The following is a 16,934-nucleotide window of genomic DNA, read 5'->3' as shown; positions in this document are numbered from 1 at the left end:
TAAATATTACTTAAAAATAAACTCTTTTCTATTTTAATTTTATTTTTGTATATAAAGATTTTATTTATTTATTTGAGAGACAGCACAAGTAGGGAGAGAGGCAGAGGTGGGGAAAGAGAGACAAGCAGACTCCCTGCTAAGCAGGGATCCAGACAAGGGGCTCCATCCCAGGACCCTGAGATCATGACCTGAGCTGAAAGCAGTTGCTTAACCAACTGAACCACCCAGGTGCCCCTAAAATATTTTATTTATTTTAAGTAATCCCTGCACCCAACATGGGGCTTGAACTCACAATACCAAGATTAAGAGTCAAATGATTGGGCAGCCTGGGTGGCTCAGTGGTTTAGCACCACCTTCGGTCCAGGGCATGATCCCGGAGAACCAGGATCGAGTCCCATGTTGGGCTCCCTGCATGGAGCCTGCTTCTCCCTCTGCCTGTGTCTCTGCCTCTCTCTGTGTGTGTGTGTCTCTATGAATATATAAATAAAATCTTTAAAAAAAAAAAAAAGAGTCAAATGATCCACTGACCAAGCTAGCCAGGTACCCCAAAAATAAAATCTTAAAAAAAAATTTTTTTTTCATGTTCTTTGTTTTATGTAGGGTTGCCTCACAAGGTAACCACCTATTTGCAGGTTGTAATAAATTTACATTAGAATAGCTGTCCTGAATGGGCTGGCTGTGAAGGCCCTCATACCCAGTTCTACTTTGAGTCCAGAGGTCCCCCCCCACCCTTTTTTTGTTTGCTGAAGATTTTATTTCTTTGTTTAACAGAGAGTGCAAGCAGGGGGAATGGCAGACAGAGAGTGAGAAGCAGGATTCCTGCTGGGCAGGAAACCCAAAGCAGGGCTCCATCCCAGGACCCTGGGATCATGACCTGAGGCGAAGGCATACACTTAACCAGCTGAGCCACCCAAGCACCCCTAGGGTTTTCTCCTAATGACATCGTAGGGGCTGATCCAGATCCAGCTCAAGATGTGCCTGAGTGTTAGAGAACTGTGCTCAGGAAGATCCTGGTCTGGGATGTGGGGGGATCTATTGTCACTGGAAAATCAGCCATTTCTGATATGGTTTAATTTTCTGCCTTCCTGTGTGTAAGAGAAGCTCCTGCTGGGACTTCCTTCTAAGGCTGCATCTGAGTAACTCACATGGCTGAAAGCAGCTCTTCAGTGGTACCTAAAACCCTTGTGAGCAGCAAGGCACCTCCTGTTCAAGAGCTATACTCAGTGCTACCAAATAGCGTGAAGCCAGCTTAGGTACTTTTCCAAGGATAGAGGATGCAGCCCTTTATTATCAATAGGTGCAGAGATGACACATAACCAGAAGGTGGCAGGCAAGGCTGGTATGACCCAGTGGGCCAGGCCTTGAGAAGTTTAGCCCCCAGCCCCAGGAAAGAGCCATGCTGGGGAAATAAGGAATGGGAGCCTTTGGCCATAGTCCTCTGTTTCCTCCACAGAAATGCTGATGCATGTGCAGCAACTGTCTCTCAACGCTCTATGTGTGAAGAAACAAGGGCTGGAGAAGAAGCCAGAGGTAGGTTGTCCTACTGAGCTGAAGGGAAACGGATGGCTTGCAACAGCGAAGTCTGCGACAACTTTGGTGAATCCATGACCCACGCAAGCCATGTCTTCTGGCCATCCTGGAAAAAGTACAAGGAGTGCAGCCTCTCAGCATGTCCCTGGTGTCCACAGCCTCTCCTTTCAGTGCTCCCTACAAATCTCCCATGATACACTGAGGCATTCACCGTGGCCTAGGCCAGGGACTGCCTGTGGGTAGTCCTGGCCTAGATAAAACATAAATGCTCATGGCCTGCTGGCCAGGCTGCCATTCTGGGGACAGCTCTTGGCCCAGGAATGAGCCTGCAGATTGTATGGGTGGGGGCAGGGGATGTTGCAGTTTGAAAGAGCTGTCACCTTCCAAATTCTTATTTGGCTTTTCCTTCCTTTGCTGGAGTTAGAACTGTGTACCACACATCAAGAGAGCCCCGGCTGATTTTTAAAGCCACGGTGTCTTCACCTAGCCTGACTCTGAGGAAGGATTAAGCCTTATAGGCCCACCCCAGGGCCTCCTGGCACCCAGGAGCAGGGCCAACAGTGGTAGCAAACCAGTCCGTGCAAGGTGGAGCCCTCCACCTTAGTTCCCCTTGCCCCACACCCTCTGGTCTGCGAATCTTTGGGATTCTACTGCTGCTTAGATAGATTTGCATTGTTCACAATTCAAAAGGTTGTATGATGAAAGTCTCTCTCCCCTGTGACTCCTTTTCCCCAGCCATTGAGCTTCCTCCCTGAGATAAGCAGCGTGAACCATTTCTTGAGTATCCTCCCAGGATCCAGGCTTATACAAGCAGATAGGTCAAAAGGTCCCCCCCTTTTATGTAAATGCAGGGAATTTTTACTTTGCTTTGTTCACTTACTAATCTATTTTGTAGATACTTGGGTCTTCCAGAGTGAGTTGTGGGTGCAGTCTGCTGATATTCAAGGGGATAGGGAAAGCTTTGGGTTGTTTGCCCTGGAGGTGTGGCCTGGAGGAGAATTCAGAACTTCTGTGGGCCCAGAGGTACAGTCATGGGCTCATTGGATCTCTCCTGTCTCCCTCCCTGCTGAATCCTATTGATTTCTTGTTTTTTTCCATTTAGTTTGTAATATTAGCTTTATTTGACCTTGACCTAAACACTGGTCTTGACCAACAGGGTCCAAATACACAAAACAGGGCACAGGAATGTGAGAGGCATGCGTTTCATGTTTGTCTTGTAAGCTGACCTGGAACGACAGCAGTGCCTAGAAGATGAAAGCTGCCATGCATGGGCATCTGCTCTGCTTCAGGTCTATCACCTACTCCCTTTGCATCTGTCTCTCCATTGTCGCCACGACAGTGAGGCAGGCAGGTGCTCCTCACACCCTGGGCTGCACAGCGCGGGCCTGCACCCAGGTCCGGGGGCTCTGTACCTTCTGCTCTTCGCTGTGTCCTGCGTTCCCTCCACAAAATCAACTGCCATTGAGATGCACACGTGGGGCTTGCCAGTCATCACGTCCCCGGGGAGGCAGAGGGAGCCATTGTGTTGGGTCTGTTCTAGCTCAGGGCCCAGCCAACGGCAGGAAGCAAAGTGGGGCAGATTCACAGCAACTCGCCTCACCAGGCCCGCTTCCTCGACCCTCTAGCTCCCTTGCATCCTTAACCTATTTTCCCTTTCCATTTAGGGAACATGTCCAGCAGAGCCAAGAACGCGGAAAGGTCAGTGTGGTAGCTTTCCTCATCTAATTGCAGTCCCTCCCTCCTAAACGCTTCCCCACGGCTCCCTCTGTGGCAGCATCTGCTCGCTTTTCTGCGGCAGGAAGCAAGTCCAGGTTGTGTTGTCCTGTTGTGTTTGCAGGGCCTGAGCTTTGAAGACGAGAGGGCGGGAGAAGGGTATCCATGAGCGAGCCCAGAGCCGCCCAGCCAGAGCTTTTCTTTAGCGCCAAGACCCCACACGGCTGCTCTGGCTCTCGTACCCTCTGCCTATTCCTGGGCATTGACCAAAGTTCGGCCTCCTTTTCCTTCTGATTCAGGAGCAGTTTGGGGTGGGCAGTTTGACAGCTGCCTACCACTCTCCCAAATGCCACACTCCCTGAAACTGACAAACAGGCAGATTGACAGCCCGGCTCCCGGCCCCTCTTGGACCGCAAGAGAGTTTCTCCCCCTGGATGTTTCTCCCAAAGATGCTCTTTAAGTGGCATTTATTCATGCACAAGCAGGAGCTAAGAAAAGTCACTTGGCACCTCTCATATTCAAAATTCAAGGAAATCTGTGGGGGAATTGATTTTAATCACTGTCTCAGTTAATTAGAAAGACAAGAAATCGCCCCCAAAAAGTAATTAATGGGAGCTGCTGCCTTATGAGGAGTGAGGCTGCTTTTTGCTTGGGCGCTAGCAGAACCTCGAGCAGGTCTGTGAGTGAGGAGGCGCCACTCCAGGCGGATCTGGGGGCTGCTAGGTCTGCCCCGGCTCCCAGCCTGCTTTGGGTGTCCTTCTGACAGGGCTTCTGTGGGAAGTAGAAGTGGCTCTTAATACCTAAGAGATTTTGTAAACTATGTGAATAACCAGCTAGTAGAGGTTGAATCTCATGATTAACAGCAAATTCATCTTCCCAGCACCTCTTTGATCCTGTCCATCTCTGCCCCACTGCTATGATCCATAAACATTCTCCAGCTCTCTTCCTCCCTGCTTTTCTGCAGAAAACCTAGGATCCTTCTGAGGTGTCCTGCCTGAGAGTGTTCTCAGGCCCCTCAGGATTCAGAAGCAGCAAGAGGGAATGTCGGGGAAGGACCTGAGGCTTTTAGCCCAAACCAGCTGGGGCCAAACTCTGCCCCTACCCTCGCTCTAGTCAGGTTTCTAACCCTCAGCTGACAGCCTCCAGAACCCACACACAGAGCAGGGTCCTGTGTCCAGCTTTGGGGTGGGGGGCACTCCGTGGCCTCTCTCCTGTAAAGGAACTGTCACCCAGGATAGAGGCCAGAGGAGATAGGGGTAGGTGCCTGACCTCAGCCAAATGGAAAGGCATGCTTTGGGGTGGCGTGGGCTCCAGCTCTGCATAGCTCTTGGACCTTGGCAGAGCCTCGCCTCTGAGCATTTCCTGTGCGTGTGGCGTGGGCCTGGCACCGTAGCCAACAGATGGCTAATGTGCGCACTCTTCCTTTCCAGTGGCCAGGCTGAAGGCACCGTTCCTCAAAATTGAAGATGAGAGCAGGTGAGTGGTGGGGGGACCCCATCTCCCTCCCCTCAGCCCACCGGGCTGCATGGAAGAGAGGTGCTCAGGGGCCCCAAGCTGATGGGGTCATGGAGCCCCTCAGCCCTACACCTTCATCTTCCCCAGAAGCTGCTCTTTCCCCCTGTCCTGGAGAAGTCTCCAACAGACCAGGAGGAGCCTCTGAAGGTGGCATTACACAGTTGGCCCTCCTCTTGGTCATGAGTCAGAGGTTAGTGACCTGTGTGTGCATTACCTCCTTTTAATGCTCTGCTTTTATGAGCACACGATGTCCCGCCCAGGCTCATTGCTCCTTGTTTCCCCCTGGGCGTTCACTGGCACTTCCTACTGGACCTGTGCTGGCCCAGGACACTGCTAGAATGGTCCTCTTGGCTGAAGCCAGGGTACTGGGGGTGGTGCTGGTGATTCCCTTGTCCAATCGTCTTGAACTGGAAGCCTTTCTGTTTGGCTGTGCAAAACCAATTTCTGACACATGTGATCTTGTGGGGACCCTGGGAAAGAGTGGCATGAGGATAGCCTAGTGGGGAAACTGAGGTCAGAGAAATTAAGGGACTTATATACAGCCATTTGGCCAATGAGTCTTAGCCCAAGGTCAGCATCCAGGGTCCTGCCTAGTGTCCTTGCCTGGTGTCCTCTTCACCCTGCCCTGTCTGTCCACCAGTGGGGCCCCTTCTCATCTAGAGCAGGAGGGACATGTTGATAACCTGTGAGCTGTCAGGCCCCTTGGTTATCATTGATTCTCCAGTAAGTCCTAGATCAGAAACCTGTAAATCCATAATCACTTCAAAATAAAAAGTTGGGTGTTTGTTTGTTTGTTTGTTTTGTTTGTTTGTTTTTAAAGATTTTATTTATTCATGAGAAACAGAGAGAGAGGTAGACACAGGCAGAGGAGAAGCAGGCTCCATGCAGGAAGCCCGATGTGGGGCTCGATCCCGGGACTCCAGGATCACACCCTGGGCCGAAGGCAGGCGCCAAACAGCTGAGCCACCCAGGGATTCCACTGTTTTTGCTTTAAGAAAAAGCCCACATGAACCCAGCAGAAACTCTTAGAATCAGAGCTTTCTAGGTCCTTTCGTCTCAGTATAGGCAGCTATAAGGCCCAATACTGGGGGCCTGCCTATCCTCCAGGGGACTTAGGTTTCCTTCTTGGCACTTGAACACAGTGGAGAGTTGGCTTTGGTGGCCGGAACATGAGTGGAAGGAAGGCAGGGAGGTACTGAGGATCTCTCTTCTCCAGTTCCTATAGAATGGAGGGTACACGTCCCCTACCCCAGCCCTGTCACTACCAGTTAAACACAAGTAGTTATGGCTTGTACATACCGCCAGTGCCTCAGTGTCACAATGAGCATGGCAGGCACACAGCACTTCCAGAGGGGCATACATGTGTTGGTGTGCCCCTGGCATCATAGGCGAGAGCGGAGATGAGGCTTCTTGTGGTTCTGTTTATGTACTCTCCTGAAGCTCGGTAGCCTTACCAGCCTCAACTTTGCAGCCTTCCGAGCAGAAACAAAACAAAGAAGGAGAAGAAAGAAGAAAGAAGATAGTACTGTGGCTGTGAAGGGTGCCTCCTTCTCCTAAGGACCTGAGAAGACTCATGTATTTTTTTAAAAAAGATTTTATTTATTTATTCATGAGAGACACAGAGAGAGAGAAAGGCAGAGGCACAGGCAGAGGGAGAAGCAGGCTCCATTCAGGGAGGCCGATGTGGAACTGGATCCCGGGTCTCCAGCATCAGGCCCCGGGCTGAAGGCGGCACCAAACCGCTGAACCACCCGGGCTGCCCAGACTCATGTATTAATTCACCCCTGAGGCCACAGGACTCTCACCATGCCCCCCCCCCCTCCCCGGCCAACACACACACCAGGAATCCCTGGCCCGTGATCTCCCCTGGAGCAAAGGCCGTAACAACCAAACGCAGCATGCCTGCCAGCTACAGCAGCAGGCTTTGCCCAGGATCCACAGATCACCAGACCTGGCCCTGAACATTTCTTGAATGTGAGCAACTTGGCAAACCACCAGAACCACTCAGTGTAGGTCTGACTATCCAGAACCTTCACTGTGCTTCTCTTTTCCATTCAGAATGCCTCCCCTCAGGTGGTAACAGAGGAGTAGCCCAGAGCAAAAATGTTCCTCTTCATGGAATAGGAAAGTCACTGTTCTGGTTTAAATATTCCTTCATTAAGGGCTGCCAGGCTAGAGTCCTCAAGGTGGTTAGGGTCAGGAAGCAAAGTGGAAAGATGGATCAGGAGTCGAAGACATGGCTTGTTGCCTGGTCTGGACCACTTAACAGTCGTGAGCCCTTGGACAAGTCACAAAACGTTTTGGGCTTCGGTTCCTCTTCTGCAAAATGGGCTGACACTGCTTGTTCCTCTCAGCTCAGATGAGGCAGAGAGAGTAGACCGGCTTGATGAGTAGCCAGGGAGTGCATCAGTCTTACCAAGAAGGATGGGGAGGGTTTGGTTTTAGAACTGAAGAGGTATATGGGGGAGAAGCCACTTTCTCAGGATCAGGATTCTGAGAGTTTGGGCTGGGCCTCTCCTCCCCTTCTTCCTGCCCCCACAGTAGTCAAAATGAAGTTCTCTGTGTTTCAGGAAGTTTCGTCCCTTCCACCATCAGTTTAAGTCCTTTCCTGAAATTTCTTTTCTGGGACCCAAAGATGCAAGCCCCTTTGAGGCCCTGATGACCCCGAGCATCTTGCATCATACCAGGTGGGTGTTCCTGGTCTGAGTACCTAGGGCTGGCTGCAGGAAGGGTCCTTCCCCCCGGGGAGTCTGCTGGTCCAATTTGGGAATGGCCATGTGTTCACTCCTGAGGCAAAGCCTGTTCAGGGAACTTCGCCCAGAGAAGAGAGATACTAGGAGTCTTCATCCGTTTTACTTGGTGTTCTCCATCCCTACTAAGGAATTTGACTTGTGTCCAGAGGGCAACAGGCTAGTTTCTGAAACTCAGATCTACACACCACCCTAACCAAAGTCCCCTGGGCTCCCATTAAAGATGTAGGTTCTCAGACTCCACATCTACAGAATCATGGTCTCTGATGATGGAGCCCCGAAAACTGCATTCTTATGAGCTCCACGGGTGATCTTTATGCACATCAGAATTGAGACCTTTGTAGCTAAACGTCAGGAATAACCTGGGGGCAGGGGATCTGGGGACCTACGACATTGTGTAGCTCCGAGTGGCTGGTAGGTTTGCGGGTGTTCCTTCTCTGCAGATGTGTGAGAATTTGAACCTTCACTGAGCAGAGGGCAGAAGGGATAATGGCTCGGGAGATGGACCCAGATGTCTTCTTGGACCTGTTCTAACTTCTGGATCACAGGGTTAGTTCACAGTAGAACAGGCCAGGCAGATTCCCAGCATGAGAGTTCCCAGGGCCAAGGAGGGCCTGTGGGTCCCCCCAGCAGACAGAGACCATGAACAAGCCGAGGTGACGGCCAGGTACCCCGCATACCTTTCCCAGAAGGTGCAGGGGACACCAGTGGGTGGTGTCAGGTCTGGGATGGCTGCAGATTGCAGAGGAGCAGAGGTTGTAAAAGAAAGATAGTGAAGCGTTGGGTGTCTGCATGGGAGAAGTATGGGGAGAGAGCGGCCCGGGGTCAGGGGCAGGATGGGAGGTTTGGGGGGGTGAGAAAATCTATGAGAGGAAGTGTTTAATTTTTTAAATTTAAAAGTGAGTAGTATACTTTGGTTCCAAATCCAAGAATTACAGAGGGTTTAAGGTGAAAAGTCTGTATTCCATATCTCCCCTCCAATCTCCAGATCGTGGCTGTGTCCAGAGAGAGTTTGTGTGGTCGGAAGTACATCACATATCCTTTGCTCCTCTTCTGTAAAGAGGGGTTGAACAGTGGCTGGGCTGGACCTAGCCTTTCCCACTTGATGTATCCTAAATGAACTTCCCATTAGTACCTAGAAAACATCCTCATTCCCTTTTATGGCTTCAAGGTCTTCCATTGTATGGTCTTACTGTGTTTTCTTTAATGAATCCCTTATTGATGGATACTTAGATTTTTCCAGGCTTTTGCTGTTATAAATAATGCTGCGGTGAATAGTCTTAGAGTGAATTTGTAGAATAAATTCCTAAAAGCAGAGGTGCTGGATCCAAGGGTTCCTGCATTTATAACGTTGATAAACACAGCCAAATTGGTTCTCACATCGTGCCTGGGCCTGTCACCTCCTGCCTGGGCTGCCACTCAGAGCTGTCCCCCGTGCCACCCTCCGCCAGCGTGCTAGGTTAAAAACTGTCTCTTGGTATGATCTGCATGGTCATTTTTTCTCATATGAATGAGGTTAAGTACATTCGTATGTTTGACTATTTGAATCTCTTTCTGTGTGAACCTTCTTTATATCATTCATCCATTTTTCTTTTCAGTCATTGATTGCTTTTCTTATTGATTTGTAAGGAGCCCTTCATGCATTAGGGAAACAAGCCCTCTGTGTTATTAATTATAAATACTCCTACACTCACACCCTGCCCTGTCTGTGATTTGTCTTCTGTTTACATTTTCTGCCATGCATACATTTCTTTAGATTGCATGTAGTTGAATTTATCAGCTTTTTTCTGTTTTCTGGGTTTTGCATCATGCTTAGAAAGCCCTCACAGGGAACTATTTTGGACTTTGTTGAGTTTGCTCAGACAGCCAAGCAGCCGCTAAAAATATGGGCCTGAAATTCAGACGAGAAGCCGGGTTCAAGAAAGAGATTAGAAAGTCCCCGGTGAAGGTGACAGCTGTGCACAGGGCAAGCCAGCGTGAGGGAGGAGACAGCCTGAGCCAGAGGAAGGGGACAGTCCAAGTAGGGGAGGCCAGGAACAGCACAGTCCCCTCACTGCCACCGAGGCCTTTCCCCTTTCATCCTGCAGGGCAGATGGACATAGGTTCAGATGTGAGCTCGAGCTGGAAGAGTCCTAGGAGGCCTTCTTGCTGCCACTGGCACCCGTCCTCACCTGTGCTTTGCAATGTTAGGGCAGGGACAGGACAGAGATCTCTCACCTTCCTCGTTGGCACTCCTGTCACCCCTGGACACCCGAAGTGTCAGCAGGCCTGCCAATGCCTGTCAGCCCCTCTGAGGGCCCCCACAGTGACTGCTTTCTTGCCCTCGCCCCCAACCCACGCTTTCTGCAGAGAACCCAAGGACCGAGAGCCAAGCCCGAGATCAGCCACCCGCACCCTGCCTAGGAGGAGGAAGGGCTTCTGTGAGTGCTGCCAAGAGGCCTTTGAGGAGCTCCATGCGGTGAGCCCTCCCTGCCAAGCAGCTTCTCCCGGGCTGCTCTGACAGCACCTTTCCCACCCAGCCTGCACCCCACTCGCATCCCACCCTGGTCTTGCCTAATGAATGCCCTGTGCCCCTCTCACCCTGGGCAGCATCTCTGGAGCACCCAACACCAGGGCTTTGCCTCGGAAGCCCACCCATATGCAGAAGTCGATCGGCTCATCGCCCAGCTCAGCCACAGCTTTGCTGATGCCCCCTTCCAGACCAGCCTGCCCAGGTGAGTGTTTCTTTTGCGGCCCTGCCGGCGAGGCAGGCGCAGCCACATCCTTGCTCTCGCTGCTGCCCGTTCTTGGGGAAAAGGAGCCCTCAGGCTGATGACGCCAAGGACCAGGCTGTGGCGCTTTTCTCCTAACCACCATCTTCCGTCCTGTTTCTTTCGGGGATTGGTGGGGGTTGGGAGCCCTCCATCTGTGGCTCCAGCTGACAGGGACTGGGCCCACACCAGCACGTTGCTCCTTCCTAATGCACAGGCATTGCAGTGCTTGTGGGGGTGGGGAGAGCAGTTCAGCCGTTGCTCTTGCATGTGCCTGGTAATGTGCCTGTGTGACCTTCTAGAAGCAGAGAAGGGAATTCCTGAGTCCCTCCCAGATGGGGATCTCTCTGCCGTTCTAGAAGTTACTCCCAGAAAGAAGGATTGCAGGGGGTTCTCCAAAATCCCAGAGCCCTCTGAGCTCACCTTCCCTGCTGCCGACCAAAGAGCTGTGGCTTCCCCTCTCAGGCCAAGTCTTTACCTCCCTGGGCTCAGCTTGGAAAGCCAGGCTTTGTGCTGCATTCTCTAGCCGCCAAAGGGCACAGCCTCCGCTGCAAAGTTATTAAATGGAACAGCCTCTAACCTGTTCCTCTGGCCAGCCCAGACCACAGGCCACAGAGCCAAGAGAGGTGTAGATAGTAGTGGCCGCTACTGCAGGGGCAGCCTGAGAACAGACCTTCCATAGAGCCCCAAAGTGGGCCACTCTCTTCACACCAAAACCCAGGAGGGCAGCACCATGGGTGCCCTGCCCCAGGAAGATCCCAACTTGCCGTGTGCTCTAAGGTGAGCCTTGAGGCCCACTGGATGCTTCTGTTTCCACAGGCAGCCAGGCTCCCCATCTTCAGATGGTGACCCTCTGTGGCCTGAGACTCTGCCTCCCAGCCAGCCCTCTCATCCATACAAGGCAGCATCTCCCAGTATGAAAGAGGAGGACAAGCACCAGGCCTCGGGCGCCGGAGAGCCAGATGGAACAGTGGATAGCATGAAGTCACCCACAGAACCTACGGAGACTGGCAAGATGCTGGGACCAGCAGCAAGCTACCAGGAGCTAGGGGGATCAGTTGATGTCATTGCAGACCCCCCAGGGACACCAGTGTCTAAGAGCCCTGTACACAAGTGCCTCCTGACAAGCTCTGGTTCTGCAGAATTCTCAGGCCTGGACATGGCACTTGTTGGCCACAAGCGGAAGGTTCAGTTCCCCAATGGCAATCCTGAAAAGAGGTCAGGGGTCTCTCAGCCACAAGCCTCATTCTTTGTCCCGAGAGCCAGTAGTCCTTGTGGCACCAGGACAACCAGTAGCAGGCCTCTCCTCTCCCTTCCCCTCCCAGGTCATGAGCACAGGCCTTTGACCTCCTTCCTCCCCTTGTGTCCCCCACAGACCTGCCTCTCTCCCCCGGACTCCTTCCCCTGGCAGCCCCCAGATAGGCCAGCAGAGTGCTGGGCCACACAGCCCCCTTGGCCTGGGGGAGGATGGCTCCCCGGGTCTGAGGAGTCTGAGCAAGCAGCCCCCGGCCCGTCCGCAGCTGGCTCCAGGCCAGCTGTCAGCCCATCTGCACTCGGCAGCTAACGTGCAGCCCACAGGAGGACCTGCAGAGAGCCAATCTACCTCTGTCCCCTGCCCTCTGCCAGCCAGTTGGGGGGGGGGGGGGCAGCTGTTCTCAGTGGTTCTAGGCCCCCTAACCTCCCTGTTTCCCAGCACTAGCAGAGAACTGCTCCTGTGAGTTCTCTGGGACATGCAGCAACTCTGGACTTGAGGGCCAGATACACCAGTACAAGTTCTACCTCTGCTGAGTACTGCACGCCCGGCCAGGGCAGACCAGACACAAGGAGGACAGCACCTCAGGGGCTCCCCACAAGAACCAGAAGAGCCCAGGGGGCCTGGCCTCTGAAGTCAAAGCAAACAGCTGTTGTCATGGCCAAGCTCTGTGGGGTCGACAGAGCTGGTCCACCCACTCCCTGGCCTTTGGGGTGGGACCAGAAGAGTCTGGGCTGGGGGCAGCCCTCTGCCCCCACCTCCAGCTGTGTCCCGAGCAGGCAGAGGTCTACAGTGGGCCCCTCTGTCCACGCCAGCCGCCCGCACCTGGAGGCAGAGGCAAAGTTGGCATGGGGAGGAACCACAAAGAAGCTAGGAGCAGCAGGATCCCCAGGCCTGGCTTCCTGTCCCTCTGTAGGCACTCGCCTCTTGCAGAGCCGGGTTTCGGTGCTCCCCACCCCCACCCCAGCCTCCTTTCCCAGGAGCATGTGGCTCTCCTGCTTTCTGAAATGCCTATTTGTCCCTTCCCCCAGCCCCCCACGCTCGTGCACACAGATCCTCAGGAACATATGAAGCAGAGGAGGGGCTGACTGCAGCACCTCCAGAGCTCCCTGGCCCCCACATTTGGTGGGAGCCCAACACTGAATGGACCTTTCCCCTGAGCCCAGGTTATGGCCAGATGGCCCCCTCTAGGGACCCCTCCACTCTTCCCTGGCTGCCCACCCCCCTCGAGCCATTTCTGCTGTTCCAGGGTCAGCGGTTCACCTGCCAACTTCTGCATCACCATCTTCCCTCCCTCCTTCCCTAAGGACCTCCCCCCATTTCTTTCAGCCAAGCCATTAATCTGCAGACAGAGATGGGTTTGCTATCGATTCTTTGGCCACTTTTTTTTTTTATTACATTTTGTGCTGTGGTTCTTCTCACCCTTCTCTGCCTCTGTTTGTTTCTTTAAATGTTGAAGCTACAAGAAGCCTGGTGCTATTCTGTGTCTCATTTTGGAGGAAGAAAGGGGGGCCTAGCTGTGGGTGAGGACCGGAGTTGTTACTTTGGAAATAGAGCAACTGTGTGTACAACCCTCATAGAGGTCATGTTTGGCCTTTTTATGCCATTCCTGTTAAACTTCACAATTAATCTTGGTTCGGAACTGTAAATAAATTTATTAATAACAAATAGCAGAGGATAAGGCTGGAGTGCAGTGTGTCAGGCCTCAGTGCACCATCCAGTGACCCAGAGCAGGGTGGCGGGCCCAGCATATATGGGCAGAGTGAGTGGCCAGCAGGATGGGTGCCCCCTGCAAGGGGGAAAGCATATGTCAGAGCCACCACCCTCCCCGGCCCAGTCCCTGAGGGCTGCATCTGTCCCATCTCCCCTGGTTGGTCACTACGTTCTGCTGCCCACTGAGTGGTCGCCTACGGAGAGCATGCCCACAGCCCACTGCTGAGGAAACTCCTTTGCCCTTAGGAGCCTTCCTGCAAGGGGCCCCCTCCCTTATCCCCATTGCCTCTCCCACAACACCGCCACTCTGGCTGAGAAGTTTTCCCCACTCCTTCAGACCTCCAGGATATCCTGATGTGCTGCTCAAAGACCAACGCACCCAGTGTCAACACCCTCCTCACCATCTGCCCAGGACCTCCCAGCCGACTGGCCTTCCCCTCCCATCTCAAACAATCATGACCTTGGACATCACATCTCAGCCAGGCCAAGCCCCAGGGTTGTCTCCCCGTCTGCATTTTGGTTCCAGCACTCAGGATACACATTTAGAAGGGACCCCAGGACACCTGAGACCTGAGCTAGGACAGACCTGGGGATATTCAAACCCCCTTCCACTCTTCCACAGATGACCTTGACTCAGACTCTGCAGGCACTGCCTCCCCCTGCTCTCCGTCCCCTTCCCACATCAGACTCTTGCAAAGGGAGCAGTGTCCTTCCTTCCAGTCACCGTCACTGCTCCCTGCTCCGCCCCCCCCCTCCCTTCAAACCTGGTCAAATTCCTTCTCGGATTTGCCATCTCTTCTTCCCTCTGCCCTAAAACTCCATCCTGGAAGACACTTGCATTGATTCAGCAGGCTCCCCCCTGCTCTCCAGCTACTTCCTGTGGTCTCCAGCCACTGCCTCCATGTCTGCACCTCCTTGCCCTTCCAAACCCACGGAGGCTCTGCCTGAAGCACTCCACTGGGCTTGTCTGTCCCAAGGTCACCGGAGAACCTGATAATTACCAAAGTCAGGTTCCTCTTTTCCACCTTGAAACCTGGCTCCCCTGCTCCGTGACCCGCATCCCCCCCCCCCCCCCCCCCCGCTGGCCTGGTCCTTCCCTCCGCCAGCCTCTGACTTCTACACCAGCCTCGTTAGGCACCAGCCTAGATGTCTGCCCTGAGCCGGCTCCTAGAGCCCTTACCCGCCCTCCAGCACCCCTGCTACCTCTACCTGGGCCTGGGACCCTTGTCCTCACCTCTGTACACTTCGCAGATGTGACCCGAGTTAGTAGCGCCACCCCTGACTCCCTTCTGAATTCCACTCTTCACTGTGCTGGGTGGGGAGGCACCCCGACTCCTGCCGTGACTTCGAGGAGTCCCTTTACTACTCTGGGCCTCGGTTTCCTTGTGTTTCAGTGAAGGGCCCTGCAGGCTCCATATTCTCCAAGGACCCTGTAGTGTATGCCTGCAGGCTACACAGGCCCAAGTTCACATCCCAGTCCTGCCTGTCACTGACCTGGGGCAAGGTTTCTGAGACACTTTTCTTAATATGAAGAATGGAGATAAAAGAAAAAAAAATGGAGATAATGGTAGTTTTTGCCTCACTAGGAAATCTTGAGACATCTGTTAGGTTATAAACACTAGAACACATTACAAACACAGCAAACTTTTGATCCGCCCACCCCTCAGACCCCCTGCCCAACACATACCTGTGAGGCTTCTCCAAACCCTTCGATAGAGCTTCTTTTCACTAATATACCTTGTGACCCACAGCCCCATATCCAGTGTGTGTGCGTGTGGCTGAAGCTGCTAAGGGGCTCAGTGAGACACACAGGCCCCAGCCCCCGCCACTTTCCAACAGCTGAGGATCCCATGCGTGGGGGGAAGGGGGCAAGGGCATGGGTGCCACATTTCCCCAACCCTGGTGTGTTCAGCCCTTGGGAACATGACATTTGTGCACTCCAAGCCTCTCAAAGGATAAGTGTCCTGGGAACCCCGGTGCCTCCAATTCCTCCCTGAGCTTCAGAGGCTGAAGGAAGGCTTCCCAAGGACCACTGAGGGAGGGACTTCCCTCAGGAGAGCTATCGGCAGGAAGAGTGGCTCTCTCCTGGTGGAGAGGACGGGGCGCCAGGCTGGGGTCTTCTGATCCCGAGGCTCTGGGCATTTGCTCTGCTCTCCCCCACCCACAGCAACAGGTCAGCAGGCATCTCTCCATGTGCTGGGTGGAGCACCCCGATGAGGCCCCAACCCACAGTGGGGTCCTGTGGGTCCAGGACAAGAGTCAGGAAGCCAGTTTTCTCCTTGGCACCTTTAGGGTCGTAGAGACAGTGTGAGCCCAGATCAAGTGAGCTTTCTGTGCACCGGCCCGGCTCTGAGCACTTAAGACCAGCCACTCATTTAGCCCCCAGCAGCGCTGTCAGGAAGGGCCTTTCTACCCCCATTTCACAGATAGGAAACAGGCTCAGGGAGGCTGGGAGACTTGCTCAATGTCACACAGCCCTTCACCAGGACTAGGACACCAGCTTGCTGCCTGGAGCCCTAATACCCGCTCTTTGCGGGGCACCACCCTGCCCTCACCCAACATGGTCTCTGCTACAGGCCTTGCAGCCTGGGCATGGGGCCTGGCGGCCTCTGTTGGCAGGAATCACAGCCCCATGTCTTCCGGGATGGAGTTTTTGGGCAGAAGGAAGGAGGGGGGCCGGGGGGCAGCAGACTCGCCTCCCTCACCTGCAGCTGCTGGGACTCCGTCTTGGCCCCGCATCAGCCCGGCTTGGCCCCCGTGCAGAAAAATGTGAGGGAAGAACTGGCTGAAGGGCAGGACTTCGGGGAAGGAGACCCCAGGCCTCTTGGTGGTAGAGGCTCCTGAGGGAGGGCTAGGGCTGGCGACCAGAGCCTACCAGCTCCCTCAAGCAGGGCTCACCCAGAGGGTAGCATCAAGATGGAATAGTGGCCCCCGCCTCTGATGTCCAGAGTCCTGTCCTCCTCCTGCAAAAGAAATGGGCAGAAGAGATCAAAGGAGCCCGGCATAGCTGTGGCACTGGGGTGACGATTCTCCCAGGCACCCCTGCCTCTGCAGCTCTTGAGTTCAGGAGAGGAGGTAGGGGAGAGAAATGGGAGAGGTGGGGGATCCCTGGGTGGCTCAGCGGTTTAGCACCGCCTTCAGCCCAGGGCATGATGCTGGAGACCTGGGATCAGGTCCCACGTTGGGCTTCCTGCAGGGAGCCTGCTTCTCCCTCTGCCTGTGTCTCTGCCTCTCTTTCTTTCTCTCTCTCTGTTTCTCATGAATAAAAATCTTAAAAAAAAAAAGAAAAGAAAAGAAAAGAAAAGAAAAGAAAAGAAAAGAAAAGAAAAGAAAAGAAATGGGAGAGGTGTAGCTTGTAGCAGAACTGGAGGGGGGCACCTGGGTGCCTCAGTGGTTCAGTGTCTCCTTTCAGCTCAGGTCATGATCCTGGAGACCTGGGATCCAGTCCCACATCGGGCTCCTGGCATGGGGCCTGCTTCTCCCCCTGCCTGTGTCTCTGCCTCTCTCTCTCTCTCTCTCTGTGTCTCTCATGAATAAATAAATAAAATCTTTAAATTAAAAAAAAAAAAGATACCAGCTGGGCCTGCTTAAAGCTGCAAACCCAGGGAAAGGGGCTGTTGGGGGTCAAAGGGCCACACAGTTGAGCCATCATTGGAGCTGGCTCAGGATGCCACCAGCGAGGAGTCAGTCTGGGGGCCAGGAAGGACTCCT

At 53.5% G+C, this 16,934-nt stretch overlaps 1 protein-coding gene across 2 annotated transcripts in view; it reads left to right on the top strand.

Annotated features, from left to right (window-relative positions):
* Nucleotides 1–11,897, top strand: part of DBF4B (DBF4 zinc finger B) — a 30,814-nt gene extending 18,917 nt beyond the window's left edge. The window contains exons 7-13 of one of the 2 annotated variants that reach the window (XM_055334455.1): nucleotides 1,454–1,530; nucleotides 3,195–3,228; nucleotides 4,674–4,719; nucleotides 7,329–7,445; nucleotides 9,858–9,966; nucleotides 10,098–10,222; nucleotides 11,078–11,897. In XM_055334455.1, the coding sequence (XP_055190430.1) occupies nucleotides 1,454–1,530; nucleotides 3,195–3,228; nucleotides 4,674–4,719; nucleotides 7,329–7,445; nucleotides 9,858–9,966; nucleotides 10,098–10,222; nucleotides 11,078–11,822 (1,253 nt within the window). In that variant the 3' untranslated portion in view covers nucleotides 11,823–11,897. The remainder of the gene's footprint in view (nucleotides 1–1,453; nucleotides 1,531–3,194; nucleotides 3,229–4,673; nucleotides 4,720–7,328; nucleotides 7,446–9,857; nucleotides 9,967–10,097; nucleotides 10,223–11,077) is intronic. The other variant, XM_055334462.1, reaches the window with a different exon arrangement.
* Nucleotides 11,898–16,934: the final 5,037 nt, after the last annotated feature.

This window comes from Nyctereutes procyonoides, unplaced genomic scaffold, assembly GCF_905146905.1.
Source record: "Nyctereutes procyonoides isolate TBG_1078 unplaced genomic scaffold, NYPRO_anot_genome, whole genome shotgun sequence".
Classification (NCBI taxonomy): domain Eukaryota; kingdom Metazoa; phylum Chordata; class Mammalia; order Carnivora; family Canidae; genus Nyctereutes; species Nyctereutes procyonoides.
The sequence above is the reverse complement of the archived record's forward strand: the minus strand, read 5'-3'. Positions and strand labels throughout refer to the sequence as shown.